The sequence below is a fragment of the Manis pentadactyla genome, chromosome 18, assembly GCF_030020395.1.
Source record: "Manis pentadactyla isolate mManPen7 chromosome 18, mManPen7.hap1, whole genome shotgun sequence".
NCBI lineage: Eukaryota > Metazoa > Chordata > Mammalia > Pholidota > Manidae > Manis > Manis pentadactyla.
Window position 1 is genome coordinate 12,458,857 of NC_080036.1, and position 22,029 is coordinate 12,480,885.

The window sequence follows — 22,029 nt, forward strand, 5'->3', positions numbered from 1 at the left end:
TGTAGGATGCCTTTTTGTTTAGTTGATGGTGTCCTTTGCCATATGGAAACTTTTTAGTTTGATGTAATCCCATGTGTTCATTATTGCTTTCTTGAGGAGATGCATTCAGGAAGAAGTTGCTCATGCTTATATTCAGGAGATTTTTGCCTATGTTGTCCTCTATAAGCTTTATGGTTTCATGACTTACATTCAGGTCTTTGATCTATTTTGAGTTTACTTTTGTGTATGGGGTTAAACAATAATCCAATTTCATTCTCCTACATGTAGCTGTGCAGTTTGGCCAACACCAGTTGTTGAAGAGGCTGTCATTTCCCCATTGTATGTCTATGGCTCCTTTATCATATATTAATTGACCATATATGGTTGGGTTTATATCAGGGCTCTCTAGTCTGTTCCATTGGTCTATGGTTCTGTTCTTGTGCCAGTACCAAACTGTCTTGATTACTGTGGCTTTGTAGTAGAGCCTGAAGTTGGGGAGCATAATTACCCCTGATTTATTCTTCCTTCTCAGGATTACTTTGGCTGTTCAGTGTCTTTTGTAGTTCCATATGAATTTTAGAATGATTTGCTTTAGTTCATTGAAGAATGCTCTTTGTATTTTGTTGGGGATTGCATTGAATCTGTAGATTGCTTTAGGCAGAATGGACATTTTAACAATATTAATTCTTCTTATCCATGAGCATGGGATGTGTTTCCATTTATTGGTGTCTTTAATTTCTCTCATGAGGGTCTTGTAGTTTTCAGAGTATAGGTCTTTCACTTCCTTGGTTAGGTTTATTCCTAGGTATTTTATTCTTTTTGATGCAATTGTGAATGAAATTGTTTTCCTGATTTCTCTTTCTGCTAGTTCATCATTAGTGTATAGGAATACAACAGATATCTGTATATTAATTTTGTATCCTGCAACTTTGCTGAATTCAGTTATTAGATCTAGTGATTTTGGAGTGAATTCCTTAGGGCTTTTTACATACAATAGTCTGTCATCTGCAAACAGGGACAGTTTAACTTCTTCCTTGCCAGTCTGGTTGCCTTTTATCTCTTGTTTTGTCTAATTGCCATGGCTAGGACCTCCAGTACTGTGTTGAATAGAAGTGGGGGGAGTGGGCATCCCTGTCTTGTTCTCAATCTTAAAGGAAAAGCTTTCAGTTTCTCAGTTTCTCGCTGTTAAGTATAATGTTGGCTGTGGGTTTGTCATACATGACTTTTATTATGTTAATGTATTTGCCCTCTATACCCATTGTTTTGAGAGTTTTTATCATGAATGGATGTTGAATTTTGTCAAATGCTTTTTTGGCATCTATGGAGATGATCATAAGGTTTTCATCCTTCTTTTTGTTGATGTGGTGGATGGTGTTGCTGGATTTTCAAATGTTGTACCATCCTTGCATCCCTGGAATAAACCCTACTTGAACATGATGGATGATCTTTTTGATGTATTTTTCAATTCTGTTTTCTAATATTTTGTTGAGTATTTTTGCATCTATGTTCATCAGGGATATTGGTCTGTAATTTTCTTTTTTGGGGGTGTCTTTGCCTGGTTTTGGTATTAATGTGATGCTGGCCTCATAGAATGAGTTTGGAAGTATGACCAATTCTTCTACTGTTTGGAAAACTTTTAGGAAGATGGGTATAGGTCTTCAATACATGTCTGTTAAACTTCAGCAGTGAAGTCATTTGGTCCAGTGGTTTTGTTCTTAAGTAGTTTTTTAATTACCAATTCAATTTTGTTACTGGTAATTGGTCTGTTCAGATTTTCTTTTTCCTCCTTGGTCAGCCATGGAAGGTTGTGCTTTTCTAGAAAGTTTTCCATTTTTTCTAGGTTATCTAGTTTATTGCCATGTAATTTTTCATAGTATTCTCTAATAATTATTTGGTGTCCATAGTGATTTTTCCTTTCTCATTTCTGATTCTGTTTATGTGTGTAGACTCTCTTTTCTTCTTGATAAGTCTGGCTAGGGGTTTATCTATTTTGTTTATTTTCTTGAAGAACTAGCTCTTGTTTTCATTGATTCTATTGTTTTATTCTTCTCGATTTTATTTATTTCTGCTCTAATCTTTATTATGTCCCTCCTCACACAGACTTTGGGCCTCATTTGTTCTTCATTTTCTTGTTTTTTTAATTGTGAGTTTAAAGTGTTCATATGGGATTGTTATTCTTTCCTGAAGTTGGACTGTATTGCAATATACTTTCCTCTTAGCACAGCCTTCACTGTGTCCCACAGATTTTTTCAGTGTTTTATTATTGTTGTCATTTGTCTCCATATATTGGTTTGTCTCTGTTTTTATTTGGTTATTGATCCATTGGTTATTTAGGAGCATGTTGTGAAGCCTCCATGTGTTTGTGGGGTTTTTCATTTTCTTTGTGTAATTTATTTCTAGTTTCATACCTTCATGGTCTGAGAAACTGGTTAGTAAAATTTCTATCTTTTTGAATTTACTGAGGCTCTTTTTGGGGCCTAGTATGTGATCTATTCTTGAAAATGTTCCATGTGCACTTGAGAAGAATGTGCATTCTGCTGCTTTTGGGTGTAGAGTTCTGTAGATATCTGTTAGGTCCATCTGTTCTAATGTGTTGTTCAGTGCCTCTGTGTCCTTACTTATTTTCTGCCCAGTGGATCTATCCTTTGGAGTGAGTGGAGTGTTGAAGTCTCCTAGAATGAATGCATTGCACTCTATTTCCCCTTTCATTCTGTTAGTATTTTTTTCACATATGTGGGTGCTCCTGTGTTGGGAGCATAGATATTTATAATGGTTATATGTTCTTGTTGGATTGACCCCTTTATCATTATGCAATCTCCTTCTTTGTCTCTTGTGACTTTCTTTGTTTTGAAGTCTATTTTGTCTGATGCAAGTACTGCAACACCTCCTTTTTTTCCCCTTTTAGTTGCATAAAATATCTTTTCCATCCCTTCACTTTTAGTCTGTTTATGTCTTTTGGTTTTAAGTGAGTCTCTTGTAGGCAGCATATAGATGGGTCTTTTTTTTTATCCATTCAGTGACTTTATGTCTTTTGATTGAAGCATTCAGTTCATTTACATTCAGGGTGATTATTGATAGGTATTTACTTTTTGCTATTGCAGGCTTTAGATTCGTGGTTACTAAATGTTCATGGTTAACTTCCTTACTATCTAGGAGTCTAACTTAACTCACTTAATATGCTATTACAAACACAATCCAAAGCTTCTTTTTTTCTCCTCCTTTTTCTTCCTTCTTCATAGTTTATATATTAGGTACCATATTCTGTACTCTTTGTGTATCCCTTGATTGACTTTGGGGATAGTTGATTTAATTTTGCATTTGTTTAGTAATTAACTGTTCTACTTTCTCTGCTGTGGTTTTATTACCTCTGGCAACAGCTATTAAACCTTAGGAACACTTCCATCTATAGCAGTCCCTCCAAAATACCCTGTAGAGACGTTTTGTGGGAGGTAAATTCTCTCATCTTTTGCTTATCTGGAAATTGTTTAAACCCTCCTTCAAATTTAAATGATAATCTTACTGGATAAAGTATTCTTGGTTTGAGGCCCTTCTGCTTCATTGCATTAAGTACATCATGCCACTCCCTTCTGGCCTGTAAGGTTTCTGCTGAGAAGTCTGATGTTAGCCTGATGGGCTTTCCTTTGTATGTGATCTTATTTCTCTCTCTGGCTGCTTTTAATAGTCTGTCCTTATCCTTGATCTTTGTCATTTTAATTACTATGTGTCTTGGTGTTGTCTTCCTTGGGTCCCTTGTGTTGGGAGATCTGTGGATCTCCATGGCCTGAGAGACTATCTCCTTCTCAAGATTGAGGAAGTTTTCAGCAATTACTTCCTCAAAGACACTTTCTGTCCCTTTTTCTTTCTCTTCTTCTTCTGGTACCCCTATAATGTGAATATTGTTCTGTTTGGATTGGTCAGTTCTCTCAATATTCTTTCATTCTTAGACATCCTTTTTTCTCTCTGCACCTCAGCTTCTTTGTATTCCTCTTCTCTAGTTTCTATTTCATGTATCATCTCCTCCACCGTATCCAACCTGCTTTTAGTACCCTCCATTGTGCTCTTCAATGATTGGATCTCTAACCGGAATTCATTCCTGAGTTCTTGAATATTTTTCTGTACCTCCAGAGCATGTTAATGATTTTGATTTTGAAATCCCTTTCAAGAAGGTACATGAAGTCGATTTCACTTGAATCTTTCTCAGGTATTGTATTCATAATTTTACTTCATACTAGGTTTCTTTAGTGTTTCATGTTTGTATATGGCGCCCTCTAGTGTCCAGAAGCTCTATTCTCTGGAGCTGCTCAGCCCCTGAAGCAATGTCGGGGGTTGCAGGGGAGCGGTATTGGTGCCTAGGGGGAGGAAAGAGCTGTTTCCTGCTTCCCGGCCGCTATGCCTGTCTCCACTGCCTGAACCAGTGGGCTGAGCACATAGGTATACACCTCTATGCTTTGCATTTGTAGTTGCTGTAGATGGGGCTTCCCTCTGGTTGGCCTAAACCCAGGGTAGGGTTTGCTGGTTTGTGAGGCAGGTGGGGCTGACTGGGAGAAAGGTGCAGTAGGCTGCATATCCCAGAGGGGGTCCTTGGAGCTGTGTAGCCAGCCAGGGAGCTGGAGCACCTGATGATCATGAAAGCTCCCAACCTGCTGGGCAAAGTGCACCCAGACAATTTTGTCTACCTGTCTTTTCTCCTGAGCAGTAAGCTCTGTGCAATGCTTGCCCCATTAGCAGCCCTCTTGCTGTTAGGAAGTCTTTCAGACTGCCTGTCTTTCTTTTGTCCCAGAGCTGCTGAATTTGGATCCCTGCTTTCCACAAGTGGGTGAAATCTCAGTCTCTCCAGGAATTCTGCCTGCCTTAGCTTTCCAAACCCCTAATCACGAGAGTACCAGGCAACCACCATGAAATGTTGGTTTGTGCTCCCAAAGCAGATCTCTGGAGTTCAGTATTCAGCAGTCCCAGGCCTCCACCCCCTCTCGGCTCCATTTCTCTTCCTCCTGCTGGTGAGCTGGGATGGGGGAAGGGCTTGGGTCCTACCTGGCCATGGCTTTGGTATGTTACCCTGTTCCATGAGGTTTATTCTTTTCTCCAGGTGTATGCAATTTGGCACAGCCCTCTTTCCTGTTGCTCTTTCAGGATTAGTCATATTAATTATATTTTCATATTATATGCGGTTTTAGGCAGAAGCCTCTGTCTCATGTCTCATGCCACCATCTTTAATCCTGATCTCTGGATTAGATTCTTGAACAGTAGACGGACACTAGAAGAAATAACAGTGAAATAAAATAAAGTCCTTAGTTTTATTAGTAGTATTGCATCAATGTTAATTTCTTAGTTTTGATAAATATGTCATGCTAATGTAAATAATCCACATGAATGGATGAAGGATGCACACAAATCTCTGCACTATATTTGCCACTCCTCTGTAAGTTATTTCAAAATTTCAAAATTAAAACCAAAAATATAAAAATTGTCGGATTTGATATAAAAGCAAGTTTGACCTACAGGTCACCTACAAAGTTATTGTAAATATAAAGACAACAATAAATTAAAAGGGTAGAAAATACATACTATGCTAATACTAAGTGAAAGCTAACACTAAGTGTCTACACAATACTGGACAAAGTAGATTTCAGAGCAAACAACATTTCCAGAAGATCATGTTATAAATATAAAGTGAATTATTCATCAAGAAGACATAATAGTACTAAACATTTTTATACCTAAGCATAGAGCTTCAAAATAAATGAGTTAAAAAGCAGGGGATCTGCAATAAATAAATAGAAAGTAAATAGAGCTACTATTATAATTGGCAATTTCAATTTTTCTCTTAGTAATTGCTAAAGCAAGTAGACAATTAGCAGGTATATGGGAGAGTTGAGCAACACTATAAACCAAATTGACCTAATTGGCATTTATGTCACACTACAAAATAACAGAATACATATTCTTTTCAAGTGTACATGTAACATTTGCAAAGGTAAACTATATTCTGGGTCATAAAAAGGGATTCAAAAATATTATAATATCTTTTTATGATGACAGCTGGTAAATGCACTTTTCATGGTGAGCATTTTGTAATGTATATAATTATTGAATCACTATGCTGTATACCTACAACAACATAGTATATATTATTAACCATACTTCAATTAAAATAAATAGCCACTGCACCTCCTAATACAAAAAATATTTTTAAATATTAAAAATGGACCCAAGAAACACAATGTATGCTATTCTATGGACCACAAAGAAATTTAATTATGAATCAATAATTGAAAAATCTCTGCAATATCATCAAATTTTTTATTTTATTTTATTTTTAAGCAACAACAACATTTTAATAATTTTGTTGGAATATACTTGATATACAATATGATATTGATTTCAGATGTACAACACAGTGATTTGACAATTATATACCTTACAAAATACTCACCACTATAAGTATAGTTACTAGTCAGTATGCCAAGGTACTACAATATCATTAGTTATGCCACCTGTACTGTACTTTCACCCCTGTAATTGATTTTACAATTGAAGTTTGCACCTCTTTATTCTTTCCTTTCACCTATTTCACCTATCCCCACCCTTCTCCCCTATGACAAACAACAGTCCATTCTCTGTGTTTATGAGCCTATTTATGATTTGTTTGTTTTTGGTTTTTTAGATTCCACATATAAGTGAAATCATATGGTATTTTTCTTTCTCTGCCCTGACTTATTTCACTTAGCATAATTCCTTCCAGGTCCATCCATGTTATTGCAAATATTTAAAAACTGAAAACATACTCCTCAACCCATGGATAAAGATAAAACTCAGAGGGAAAAATATATTAAAACATGTGGAATGTTGTTGAAGAAGTTCATAGGGGGAAATTTATAGGATTAAATGCGTATATTATATATAAGCAAGGTCTCAAATCAATGACCTCAGTTTTCATCTTTAAGAGAATAGAAAACAAGAGCAAATCATACCCTGAGTAAGCAGAAGAAAGGAAATAATAAATATCAAGAAGTAGAAAACAGAAAAGCAAGGGAATATCACTGAAACAAAAATATGATTATTTAAAAAGATGCAGAATTGATCATTCTCTAGCCAAACTGCTCAGAATCAAAAAAGAGAAGATACAAATTACCAATATCATGAATGAAGGAGACAACAAGCTACAATTTCAAAAATTAAATGGACAGTAATGGAACACAATGAACAACTTTACATTAATAAATTCTACAAATTAGAGGTGGACAAATTCCTTGAACATTGCAAGCTGTCAACCCTCACTCAGTAAGTATATAATCTGGCTGACTGTGGACTATCAATAGAGTGACATTTTGAGTAAAACTCGTTCTAAGAAAACTATTAGCAATAGCGAAAAGGATTTTTTAAGAGAAATATCTCTGTAAGGTTTGTCTAATTTTGAAAATTGATCAATGTAACTCACAAGAGTGACAAAGTAAAAATGAAAAAAGCATATTATCATCTCAATAAAACAAAAGTATGATAGTTACTAGTGAAAGACTGCAACATATCCTTGTAAGATTAAGAATAGCAGAATAACCCAACCTGCTAGAGTTCCAGGCAGTATAACAATGCAAGAAAAAGAACCCCATACTGGACATGAACAGGAAAATGTTTTTTCATTCTCAAATGACAGGATCATAAATGTAGAAAAGCAGAGGGAATCTTCGCACACGCAAAGCACCTAATATTTAATATTAGTAAGGTGACAAGATATAAGTTCAATGTGAAAAAAATCAATTTTATTTATATATGCACTAGCACATAGCAATTAAAAATGGAAGAGAACGCATTTGTAATAGAATAAAATATCATGACTTCTCAATGGTGATAAACTTGACAAAGTGGTAACAAGCTTACATACTGAAAATCATAAAGCACTGATGGAAGAAATTAAGGAAGACCTAAGTGACTGAAGGGACATACCAGGTCCATGTGTCAGAAGAGTCAGTAGTGTAATTTCTTTCTTAATCTACATGATCCAATAAAAATCATAGCAGATATTTTAGTACAAATTGAAAAATTTATCCTAAAATTCCTATTGAAAACCAAAGAAACTAGCATAGCTAAAACAGCATTGAAAAGCAAGGACAAAGGTGGAATCCTAACAGTATCTCATTATAAGACTTATGGTAATGCAATTTTTAATCAAGACAGTGTGGTATGGTTATAAAATAAATAGAGCAATGGAACAGAATAAAATTCCAGAAAGATAAGTATATATATATATGAACTACTGAACTCTAACAAAGTTGCAAAGGCAACTCAGTGTTGAAAGAATAGTCTTCCTGAAAGAATGAACTTCAATCCATAGCTTATGTCTTACACACAATTTGAATCAAAATTGATAATTATAAAACATGCCCATTTACATTGTAAGTGTACCCCAAAATTAAACCTAACTCTGTAAAACTGCTACAAGAAAATAGGGAATACTACATGATACCTTGGGCTAGGAGAACATTTCTTAGCTATGGCATCAAAATGCACAATCACTGAACAAAATGATAATTTGAACTTAACCAAAATAAAAATGCTCTGTTCTAAATACTACTCCCAGTAGAATGAAAAGCCTAGCTTCAACTCAGATGAAATATTTTCAGAACACAATTCACCAAATGCAATATCTGATTATGAAAAGTACATGAAAAGGTGTTCATTATCATTAGCCATTAGGCAAATGCAAATAAAACTACAAAAAGATATCACTGCACATGTATTAGAACAGCCAAAATTAAAAGGACTATTCTAACTGTTTGTGAGAATGTGGAAGAACTGGGACCCTTATATACTGCTACTAGGAATGTGAAATATTACTATAACTTTGGGAAAACATTTTAACAATTTCTTTAAAAATTGAACATTCACCAAACAAATGATTGAAGCATTCTATTTCTAATAAGAGGAATGAAGACATGTGCATACAAATCTTTTGCATGAGTGTCCACAGCAATTTTAGTAATAAATCTAAACTGGAAACAAAAAACACATATATCAGGAGAGGTTAAACAAACCACTTACATGGTTGAACAAATTGTTAAACAAACACAGTTTGTGGTATATTCATGCAATAGAATACTATTCAGCAATAGAATGAATAAACTCTTGCTGCATGTTATAACATGGACGGATCTCAAAATAACTATACTGAATGAAAGGAACAGGTAAAAGTACACATTGTATGATTCCATTTACATAAAATTCTAGGAAATGTACACTAGTCTATGGTGACAGAAGGCAGATCATTCGTTGTTCCCTGAAAGTATATGAGGGTTGGGGGATGATTACAAAGGGACATGAGGAAACTTTTGAGTTCGATGGATATGTTCATTATCTTGATTTGGGTAATAATTTATCAAATTATACTTTTAAAATGTGCAGTTTATCATATATCAATTATACCTCAATAAAGCTGTTAAAAATAAACTAGAAGAATTCACCTGTGGGAATAAATTTATTTTACTTATTTTATTTACACATAAGTAAATTGAGAGACAGGAAAGCCAAGGTTATCAAAGGTACATATTAAACAGCATCTATTTACTCTCTCGCTATAATGAGTAGGCAAGGTCTCAGTACCCTGGAGGAAAACTTGAGGCTCTAGAACCCCATCTTCCATGAATGGCAAAGCCTCTTCTCAACTTTTCATGGAGAATAGAGAGTTCAATCCAAAGAGGGCAGCAGTAAACAAAATTGAGGTTGCTAAAGTACCAGGAAGAGAGTGAAGATGCATTCAATTGTCTTATCAGCGATGGTGGTATAATTAAGAATAATTAAGAATTTGTTCAGTCTTTGTCCCAGGTTCATGGCTCAGAACTTCAAAAACCCTTGTAATTTCCAACGACAGGAGTGTCCTTGCTCTGTTAATGAGGTGAACATGATAGGCCAGTAAATTACTTCAAAAGAGTAGTTGGTGACCAGGAAGATCAACCACATGATTAGATGATTAGGACTTTAACTTTGAGACCTCCAAGGAGGGGAGTGGTAACTGGAGGTTGAGTTCAGTAATGTGGCCAGGGATTTACACACAAGCCTACATAATGAAACCCAAGTAAAACTCTGGAAACTGAAACTCAGTAGAGTTTCCTGGTTAAGAATACACTGATGTGCTGAGAGGGTTATGCATCTTGACTCAGTGCGGAGAGGGCATGGGAAATCTATGTTGGGAGCCATCCCAGACAACTTCATCTTATCTAATAGAACTATTTTATATAATACACACACACACACACACACACACACACACATATACATATAGCACTTTCAGTGTGTTCTGTGAATCATTCTAGTGAGTTATTGAACTGAGAGAATCATGGTAACCCCAAATTCATAGATCATTAATCAGAAATACTGGTGGTCTGCGACCCCAGAAGTGCAGCTGGCATCTTAAATAAGAGCAGCCTCGTTGGGGACCATGCCTTTTAACTTGTGGAGTCTGCATCAACTCTTAATTGTTACTGCCAGATTTGAATTGCAGTACATGCAGGTGGGGTTGGAGGAACAGAGGTAATAAAATAAATCTAAAGCAAAATGGGGCTCATTTATGTCTTTAGCTGATTCATTGGTGGAAAGGGATAGAGGTAAAGCTGTGATTATAAAAATTATTTTACATGGTATTATATAATTATGTAATTATAAAAATGCTTGGCAATGAGCACAAGCAGGTGAAAGTACCCATTCTAACAACTAAGAACTCTGATGCAATGAAGATGATTGGGGTGGGTCCCACCTTCATGAAATGAAAAGCCTTCCTTATCCCTGAAGATAATACCTGAATGCAAGTTCCTAATTATCACTGGATAAATGGGATTTGAAACTATTTTCCAAAGAACTCCCAAAGAGACCCAACGAGACCCAATGATACTGAGACAGTGAACTCCCTCTTGAGGCCAGCCTATTGTGGGTTAAAATGACTGTACTGTACTATATATACACCAAGGAGTTAGGAGAAATGCTATACTTGGACTTTATCCAGAAGCCTTCATTAGCTTTATTACTTCTGAATGTGTAAGACTCCATATAGTTCCTTGTATATCCTAGGATGCTTTATTCAATTTTGAAATCATCTTTTTATTCATTCCTCCAAAGGGATGACCTGGAGGGAAAGTATTTTGCTAGGGTTCTTCCTGCTTTTGATTTTTTAAGCAACCAGGTTATTTCTTCACTTATCAAACTAATGAAATACCTGGATTCTCAGTTTTCTTAACACATTCTAGGCCACTGTGGCAGACTGAAGAATAACTCCCTCCAAAAAAGATAACCATGTTCTAATCCCTGGGATATGTGAATGTTATCTACATGACACCAAAACTGTGTTTTTGCAGATATAATTAAGGATTTTGTGATGAGATCATCCTGGATTTAGATTGGACCCTAAAACTAACTAGATTGGATTTAAGTGTTTAGAAAGGAAAGGAGAAGATCAAAGATGCAGAGACACATAGGGGAGGCAGCCATGTGAAGACCCATGAGAAGATGAATGTAGATAAGGGAGTTATTCTGCCATAAGCCCAAGAATGCCAGGAACCACGAGAAGCTAGGAGGGGTGAGAAAAGATTCTCTTCTGTAGCCTTCCTTGTGCCCATGCCAACACCTTCCTTTCATATTTCTTCTGCCAGAGCTATGAGAGAATAAGCTTCTGTTGTTTTAAGCCACCCAGTTTGTGATCATTTGTTACAGAGTTCTTAGGAAAATGAAATGCGGCAAGGTTTTCATTTCAGAAAATGTACAGCTTTAAATAAAGGTGGAGAATAAACTGTAGTGAATAAATTAACAAGTGAGAAAATGCAGTGAGTACACTGTGGTAATCCAGGTGAGAAGGAGTAGTGGAAAATTGTAGTGGCATACTTAGAAATGGGTAGTGGTGGCATTTAGGAGGTGAGAATTTTGTGATTAATAGGATGTTATGGATAAAGGAGAATCAATGGCATTCTTATATTTTCCTGGGGAAACTGGGTAGACAGTCATGCTATGTACTGTTGCATAAGAAACGTATAGGCAACAGAAAGATTGGGGAGCATTGATAGAGTAGAATGTTAAATTTAAAGTTCAATGTCATAATGTCAAGATGACTCTCAGACAGTTGGATATCCAGTTCCAGATCACAGAAAAGACATCTTAGGCTGGAGGAACAAATTTGGGACTCATCAATGTATAGATGACAACTTCAAGTTCTTGGGGATGAAATTGCTCAGAGAGAACATAGGGTGAGAAGAAAAGGGGGCATAAGGTATGACCACAAGAAACCTCAGTGGGATGGTCAGAATGAGACACTTTCAAAAGATTTGAGAAGGTACAGACAGAGAGTTCTTGGCTATACCAGAAATCCCTCATGTATACTGAAGACTGAGTGCTGTCTGGAAAAATAGCTGTGGAGTATGTGTGTGTATGTGTGTCCCCAGTGTAGATGAAGAAGCCAAGAGTGGACCTAGTAGATAAACTGACCACTAAATGGATAATGGGAAATACTACAAACACCACCACACACATAAATTCCACAACTTAGATGAAATGGACCGATTCTTTAAAAGCCACAAACTACCAAAAGTCATCGAACATGTACAAGATAACTGATATGACAACAGCAAGTTACAGAATTTAATTTGTATTTACAAACCATCTGAAAAAGAAATCTCTCGATATTGACAGTTTAAATGAAAAAATTCTACCAAACATTTAAAGAGTAAATAAAACCTGTTCTACCCATTTTCTTCCACAAAATAGAAGAAGAAGGAACAGTCTCCAGATAATTTTATAAGGCTTTAATACCCTGGTATCAAGAACAGACTTGGTGAAGGGGGGAGCCTAGTAAACATAATGTTCTTCATGTAATTGTAGATTAATGATACCAAAAAAAATATCTATAGACCCATATCCTCAATGAACACATACATAAATGTATGTAAAAAAAGAATTATACATTATACAAATTTGAACCCAGGTTTTGCTTGGACAGAATTTATCTGCAAGAAGATTGTTGAAGATGAAGTTATCTCTTTTAATATATCCCAGAATTAGATCCAGTGAGGAAAGTCACATGATGGTCTAGGAAGAGGCTTCAAGGACCTGAGACTCTCAGTCAGCTCTGTCTTTCGTCACCCGCCTCTGCTTGTTATTTTCAATGGTTCTTGACTAGACACTACACAGCCTATAAAAGGGCTTTTGGCATTGTATGGGAAAAGGTGTCTTTTTTCCTTTTCTTATGCTCTATTTTTGCTTACCCCAGGTCTGGGGGGCATTTATATATGTGTGGGGAAGGGGACAAAGGTGTTAATCTCTGTGGTGTGCATGACACTCATTTAGGGTGATGTTACGATCTTTACCTCCCAAACTTCTCTGTTCAGCCCTGGCCTCTCTCCCGAGACCTATATATCTATACATCTTCTAGACACATCCACTCTCTGCCCAGGTTCTCTCCAAATAGTCTCAGGAAGCAGTACCTCTATGTGCAAACTACATAGCACTGCTCAGTCCTAGCCACCCCAAGACAGAAACCGGTTTGTCCACAGTATTTACCGTCTCTCTTCATCTTTCCTTATTATTTACATCTTTCCCAGGGTCCCTACTGAACATAGGTTACCTCTGTTCTATTCTCTGTGACACACTGAGGTTTCTTTGTGATATGCATCGCAACATAACACATGATTTTTGTTTATTTATTTGTTTGCTAATAGCCTTTTTCTCCACAGCATAGACTACATCTCTCCTTTGCATTCTATCCTCAGACACAATGTCTAAAATGTGATGTCTAATAAATAGTTGCTTCATGAACACGAAATGGAAGCTATAATCCTTTCACAGGTGGTGTCCCACAAAAGGTCTCCTAACTGGTTTCTCTTCCTCTTCTTCTCTTCGTGCAGCCACCTCCAGTCTTAACTCTGATTTCAGCTGACCTTTCTAAAAGACGCTCCTAACACTGTCAGCCCCCGAGTCCGCTGGCAGGCTTCCTTGGAGGTCTGGGCAGGATTAGGAAGTCTCCCATTTCAGTGCGTGTCCTTGGGCCTCAGTTGGACAAGCGTGCGCAGCGTCCGCCTAGGGAGGATGGGGGTGGTGAGGGCCCGGCGCCGAGTCTCCCCTCTCCCTCCCAGCCGGGCAGAGCTGCGCTGCCTGTTCTCACTCCTTGTTCTTTTCTAACATAAAGGCGCCGGCTTGCCAAACAATCCCAATGCAACTGATTTCCCTTCAGACTGAGGAACTTTTCTAAAATGCAAATCTTTCAGGCACATGACAGACATTGCTCAATATTTGTTGAACATATTAATGCGAGTTCTCTGTCTCAATTCCTTGGCCTGCAAGGCATTTGGGGCCCATATGGGGGCTCCAAGGTGGAGGTTGCTGCCTGTGTTGACAGGAAAGAGCAAGAAGGATTCACATTTCATTGGGGCCTCTGGGTCTCTGTGTAGTAAGCATGCGCGGGGTCCACTGGAGGCCCTGGGGTGACCCCCCTCCTCTGTTCGCTGTGGAAACCAACGCCAGGACAGGCTTCTCCTCCTATTCCAGAGTCTGCCAAGAACAGCCTATTCCACAGCTGTGTAATGTGTTCCACATTACAGTGTTTGAAGTAACTCACCAGCAAAACTGCACCAAGATATTTTAAGTTATGACTTCCCTATATACTTCCTGCATCCATGGGACACTTCTATTTACAAAATCTTGATTTAAAGAGTAGCCTTTTAAGAGTTTCTTTGGGGAAATATTTTGTGAACTTAAGGCTTTTGCTTCTAAGTGGCTGGCCATGAGAAGATTCATTGCCCATAAACAGCAGACCCAGCCCTGCAGATACCCAGCAAGCCTAACTTATCCCCAGCTTTCTCAGAGCATCACTGGAGCTCCAGACCCACAACTTGGCGTTTGAATTCATGAAATAGTGGTTGTCTCACGAGTAGTGTCATCCGTCCTTTTCCTTAGTGTTCTGAAGGTCTGAATCTCTGGTTTATGCATAGGCACTTTATGAGGTAGTTACCAAGCTGTGGACCTATGCATCCCTCCACTTTCACTACTTTAAAGTTGCCACAAGTGTTACTTTTCCCCACCCTTTTCTCCATGAATTTTCTCCTTGGTGGGAAGTGGAGCCTCTACAGCAGACCTTTTCCTGGGAAGAAAATGTCATCACTTTAGCAGGCATATGGTTGGGTTTCATGGGTGAGCAGCACAAGGGGGTCTACCCTGCACTTGGTTCCAAACTTGGTATCACTCCCTATGCTTTAAGCACTCCCCACATAATCTCCCATAGTGGCCCTAATCCACAGGAGCTGGCACAGTAGGAAACAACCCTCCTGTCAGAAGTGAGGTATTCAGTGAGCTGTAGTAGAGGTGAGTGTACACTGCTGTCCATGGGCAACTTCACCAGAATGAGGTCCAGTCCAACTCAGGGAGCAGCTGAAACCCAAGGAGCTGTCTGGCCAGAGCTCTGATATCTTTGTGTAGCAGCAGCTTTTATAAGTGTATAATTGCTATGCTTTTATAATTGTTTTTATAATTGCTTCTGTACTTTTTATATATGTCTTTTATTTACTTTTAAAATTGCTGTGCCCACACTTGTGATTTAACTTCCTGAATCCATTAAATCTAGGAGGATGAAATATGAGGATGTAATTTTAATAACCTCACAATGGCAAAAATTATGGCCCATGGTCAAAGCTGAGTAGAAATTTAAATAATAGCCTCAAACATTTTCATTATTAAAAATACCTTAAATGAACTAAGTAGTTAACCCCAAATAGGTAGAAAAGAATAAGTATCCAAATGAAAGAAAACCACTGGAGACAGAATGCAAGAAAGGATTATTTTTAAGAAGAATGGAGCAATAAATCAAGTTGAGACATTCTTAAATAATAATTTTAAAACATGAATATAACTGACACAATTCTGTAAGATGTACTAAAAAATAGAAACCCATTAGTTAAAGAAGAAAATGATAAATGGGAAAAAAGTCCAACTGAGAATTGTCTGAGAGATGCGGAGGAATTATCCTTGGGAAGTGAAAGCTGAAGCAGTCCTGATGGACGGGCTGGTGTGGCGCTGTGCTGCCGAGTTATACACGCCCGCAAACCCAGATACAGACAACATAGAAAACCCTTTGAAGTTAATCTACTTGGGGAAAAAATGAAGTGAGAAATGAGAAAGGAGATAAAGCAGATAGAGACAGGACTCTGGAAATGTCAAGACAACATTTTAAATATGCCTAGAGTTTCAAGTGACAATAACCAGACTCTAGATGGCAGATTTAAGAAGCTGTTGGCTTGAGGGAACCCAGGAAAGCTCAGCTCAGGGACCCTGAGCAGCCTAGGGAACTTACACCCATCCCTTTCTTCATGGATGTTTGTCTGGGGCGGCAACTTTGTTTTTGCCCATTTTTTCTAAAGTTGGGAAATACAGCCACCAGTATGCTGCATCTCATATCGCTGGTAATGTGAGAAAGAATGCCGGATAGGATTTATGGGACCCATGTTTAAAAAAGAAAAGCCTTGGGAGGGATTTGGGATGGCCGCCACTTGGGACTCGTCAGCTGCTGGGACAGGGTGGGGGTGGGGTGAGAAAGTGGAGTTTCCACATGAACACAGAACGGACGTCGCGGCAGTCATGACGGGAAGGAAGGTGCTGGGCAAACAGGGAAAAAGACATTATACAAGTTTGAGCTAGTAAACACGGCAATCTTTGTATGATGGGATCTTAATGGAATAATTAAAATGAAATCAGAATGACCCAGGGAAGTGGAAAACCAAAGCCAAGGACTACTAAAACACCAACACTGTTCTTACTGTGTGATCTCCAGGAAAGTTCCATTTGCACGTGGATTCGACATTTCTCATTTTATAACCTCACTGATTTGGTAGAGACTCCGTTTTTTATTGGTCTTTCTCAGGATTCCAATCTCAGACATCCTCTTCACAGTGGACACTTTTTCTTGGCAATCCCAGTTGTTCCCTCTGTTTAACTTATCAAACTCACTGTCGTGTGACCCAGTGTACACACCAGCCTAGACCTTTCTCCGGGACTTTTACGTGTAACTTGATTCTGGTTACACCCAGGTGAGCATTTCCTGAGAAATTCGACCTCTGCATCGCAGAAGTTACCACCTTTCTCCTCATTCTTGCTCCTGCCCCCCGGCTCACCCGTTTCCCACCCCTCCTGCCCCCCGCCCCCGCCCTCCTCAGCCCGCACAGGACCCCGGGGTGATGCCCCCGTCATTCTAGAGCGCGGCTCCCCTCTCCGGAGCCCCTGCGCACACCCGCCCCGTCGGGGCCCCGCCCGGCCTGCCTCAGCCCGGCCGGCTCGCGGACGCGCAGGCGCAGCGGCCCGGCTCGCCGCCGCCCCGCCCCGCCCGGCCGCTGCGGAAGGCGCCGCGAGCAGCAACGCGCACTTCCTCTCCAGGAGTCCGCGGAGGGAGCGCAGGTTCGAAGAGCTCCTGGACGCAGAGGCCCTGCCCTTGTCAGACGGAGCAGACATGTCCGAACAAAGTAAGGATGGGTGCGACCCCAGCTTGGTAGCTGAGGCCTCCGACTCCGAGACGCACGGCAGCTCTGGGGTTCCCGGGGGGCCCTCTCCGCCCGAGTCCCAGGCCGCGACCCTCCCAGAGCCAGACAGCCCTCCCCTAGGCCCGACCGACGCCCCTGTGGCTTCGCCGCCGTCCCGGGCCCCAGCCGAGGAGGGAGACCCGAAAGCCCTGCAGCAGGCCGCGGAGGAAGGCCGCGCCCACCAGGCCCTGAGCGCGGCCCAGCCCGGCCCAGCGCCGCCCGCCCCAGCCCAGCTGGTGCAGAAGGCGCACGAGCTCATGTGGTACGTGCTGGTCAAGGACCAGAAGAGGATGATCATCTGGTTCCCAGACATGGTGAAGGATGTCATCGGCAGTTACAAGAAATGGTGCAGAAGCATTCTCAGGCGCACCAGCCTCATCCTCGCCCGAGTGTTCGGGCTGCACCTGAGGCTAACCAGCCTGCACACGATGGAGTTCTCTCTCGTCAAAGCGCTAGAGCCAGAGGAGCTGGACAGGGTGGCGCTGAGCAACCGCATGCCCATGACAGGCCTCCTGCTGATGATCCTGAGCCTCATCTACGTGAAGGGTCGCGGGGCCAGAGAGAGTGCCGTCTGGAACGTGCTGCGCATCCTGGGGCTGCGGCCCTGGAAGAAGCACTCCACCTTTGGAGATGTGAGGAAGCTCATCACCGAGGAGTTCGTCCAGCAGAATTACCTGAAATACCAGCGCGTTCCCCACGTTGAGCCACCGGAGTACGAGTTTTTCTGGGGCTCCCGTGCCAGCCGAGAAATCACTAAGATGCAAATCATGGAGTTCCTGGCTAGGGTATTTAAGAAAGACCCCCAGGCCTGGCCTTCCCGGTACAGAGAGGCTCTGGAGGAGGCTAGAGCTCTGCGGGAGGCCGATCCCACTGCCCACTCCCCCCGCAGCAGTGTCTCCGAGGACTAGAAAGGTCTGGAGGCAGATTAATGGTTTCTGACCCTCACCAGGGCAGTGGAGGGTGGGGGTGGGACATTAGAGTATTCAGGATTTACAGTGCAGTATTTCACGTGTAACTTTAAGTTTTCAGTACAGTGCTTTTATACTTTTTAATGCAATGTATTCATTTCAGTACTATTAGGTAGTGTGTAGGATTTGTGCATGTTTGTTTATAAGTAAGCTCGGTTGGTGCTTTCGCTTTTGTGCTACCTTTCTTGAATTTTTGTACCAGAGACGTGCTAAACTTACGAAATACATTGAGAAGTTTCCCATCTTATTCTTTTACATGGAACGGATGATGTGTATTGGGGTAGACTGCTCCTGGAGAGTTTGGAAGAACTCACCAGTAAAGCTGGCCTAACCAAGAGAAAAGTCAAGGCCCCTCTCTTTATGACCTCGCTGGGCACAGGAAACATCAGTGTGGAGTGTGGTGATGTGAACCGAAGTGGTCTCAGTGTGGGCACTTGGCACACTTTACTAAATACAAATACAACCCCATCATGAGTAAACTTTAAACATTAAAGATTCTTGTGATAACAATCATTTTTGGAAAAGTGTACTTCATCTTTTTAACATAGTGGTATGGGTTGGGAAGGAGACATTTTACAAAGTGTACAGATATAATTATTTCTTCTATTAGGGTGGGCAAATCACCACTCTTTACCCATAAATGTGTGAAGTTAATGGGTTTTTTTTAATGTAACACGTGTTCATTTTAAAACTTTGATAAATGTAGAAAAGTATAAAAACACAGCAAAAATGCTCATAATCACATCATAGAAATAACAGCTGTTAGTCTCGAGAGTAATTTCCTTCCTTGCACTTTCCACATTTTATTAAATTAGCTGTCTTTCATGGGCACTTAGGAGTAGGCATTGACTAAGCCCTTTACCTGCACATTCTCCTTTTATTTGATCCTTACAATAGCCTCATGAGGCATAGGCACTATGGAGGAAATAACAGGAACAAAGTAGGTAATTAACTTACCCTAGATCATAAAATTTGGTGAGAAGAGGTGCTGGGATTTGAATTCAGGCAGAATCAGCCCAGACCCTATGCTTTTTCACACCTGTGTGCAACTCCCCTCACCTTCTACCTTTTAGTTGACTTCTTTTTTAAAATTCCATGTTAGAGTCTGTGCTCGTAGGTCCCCAAACCTCACCACCCAAACACACACAAGGCTAGGGATTTTATTTTTTTAATGAATCTTCACACTAATTTGGAGGAAACAATCATTCTAGTTGTACAAATTGAGAAACTTCATTTGTGAGAGTTTGATAGATCTAACCAAGCCATACTCCTGCTTATAAGTGAAGCCAAGATTTGAAACAGTCTTCATACTGAGATAAAGGAGCCTTCCCTGACCAGTGGCACTGAAGGAACACACATGGGTCACCTGGGAGAGGGAGGAGGGGCTGGAGTGGGAAGTTCGCCTATTGGGACATGGGGACCCAGCCGTTTATCAATTGCATTGGGCCACTAAGCAATCCCTCAGAGTGAAACGGGGTGGAGATGGGGCTGAGGGAAGTGTCTGGAGATATGCAGATTTCAGTCCAAAGGGAGAGAAACGGGATTTTAATAAAAGACTGGATATACATCACACTTTAGAAGATTGGGAAAACCATTTGGTCAAAAAACCTTTTCTGGGGAAGACGGATAATGAGGGGCTGGTGTCACATCACCAGCCCCTCCCCCCGCCAAAAAAAAAAAAGAAACCGGAAATTAATAGTCGGGTGAGGAAATTACGGTCTGAATTGGAAACCAGGATTCCCAACACTTAATGGTATTAATAGGTGGGTGCAGGGGCTAAAAATGCTTGGGAAGCCTCGTGCTGAGATGGAACCCATCCATCCCAGTTAGTAGACCTCACGTGAAGCCCCCCTTGGAGGCGAGGGAGGATTCCTGTCGTAACTGGCAGGGCCGACCTGGCTTTGGTGCAACCTCCTACCCAGAGCCAAGGTCAGCGTCTGTTAAGAAATTTCATAATTGTTAAAATCTTTGCCTCCCCTCACCTAAAAATTTTCTGCAGAATCAAATCTACCCCTTTAAATTTAAAATTATGGGGCTATCCAGGAGATTCCAATTCTGGAGCAGAGCACAGCTCTCGCTCCTACCACAGCAAGGTGCTGGTCTTTTCCTCTACAGCCCTAATACTTTCCTCACTGCAGGGTTGACTGCAGCAACTCCTGTACCCTTCCTTCAGTTACCCAGACGTCCCTGGGAAAGCAATCCCCTCACCTCCCCAAGTGTTTGCATTCGCGTTTCCTCTCTGCTGTGAGAGACAGGGAGAAACACTCCAAAGCTGCCCCAAGCTCACTGACTTGGCACATCAGCCATGCCACAGAGGAGTGGACCTCCAGAGAAGGACAGGATCCTGTGAAATGAGCTGGCCCCGGCGAGACGCGTGGGCAGGACAGAGGGACTCCAGTGCTATCTTAAGGGCAGCCAGACTTAGAGAACGAGGCTTCCCGATCATGGAAAGAGTTGATTCATGACACCTGGCTCTGTAGGGACAGCGGCTTGTGGCACAGAGAGGGAACATTCAGTATCTCAATTTTCATCTCTGGGCTCAATTGAAAATGTTGGAAAGTCTGTCAAATTTTCCAGAAAGCTCCCCTACAAGGCTCTTGGAGACGTCATTCAGGAAGGGGTCTGGAGGTCCTTGATGATCTAGTTTGGATGACAGCTGTGGCTGGGAAAGGGTTCCTAAATCCTCATAATGTGACATTTTAGCGGTCTGTCCTGTGAACTGGAACCTCACTTTACAAACACCCACACACATGTTTCACTGTAATTAACTTCGTTTTATTAAAGCCACCGAGGGCAAAAAGGATCTTCATAAACTTTATATAAAATATTCCACCTGATAAAAGTCATTCTGAGGAAAATAAGTGATTTTTTGTACTATCATTATTAAATAGGAAAGATATGTTTTAAATGAACTTCTTAAACAGTTAAATATTTTCTCCATTTGAAAAGCCTTCTGTGACTGCCTCCACCTTGATTTTTACCTGATCAGTCCATGAACACCTCCAGTAGGAATAGTTTCCCATTCTTCAAAGCACAGCATGTTCTCTTAGTATTACCTCCAGTAGCATCCTAAACTGAACACTCAACATACACATGTTGTTTATTAAAAAGTTTAGCTTGTCTTTCTCTTCCTAGATTGTGAGAGACTAAAGCTAAAAGCTGTATCTATCATTTTAACTGTTTCCTTGATGCTTAACATAGGAACTGGCATATGTACACATTTGATAAGTGTTTGATATATGAACTAAGAAACTCAAAATATTATGAAAGATTTACTCCATCACACAGCAAAAACATAACCAAACATGGCAAATAATGATCAACCACACTAATGTAGAGGAAATATGTAAAAGTGAAATTAGCAGAAAAAATAATACAGAAAAACAGTATAAATAATATTTTTTTCAAGAGCCAGTTCTTCGAATACACCAAGAAAATGTGATAATATCTAGCAGGGTTTTATTTATTTTATTTTTATTGATATATATATAATTGACATACAACATTGCATTAGTTTATGTATTCAATCATACCTTGGAGATATTGCCAGT

General features: G+C 40.1%; 1 protein-coding gene across 1 annotated transcript; it reads left to right on the forward strand.

The window, feature by feature from the left end:
- Positions 1-17,314: 17,314 nt before the first annotated feature.
- NDN (necdin, MAGE family member) lies at positions 17,315-18,991 on the forward strand. The gene has a single exon (XM_036878721.2). The coding sequence runs from the start codon at positions 17,441-17,443 to the stop codon at positions 18,416-18,418; it is 978 nt and encodes a 325-aa protein (XP_036734616.1). The 5' UTR covers positions 17,315-17,440; the 3' UTR covers positions 18,419-18,991.
- The last annotated feature ends 3,038 nt before the right edge of the window (positions 18,992-22,029 follow it).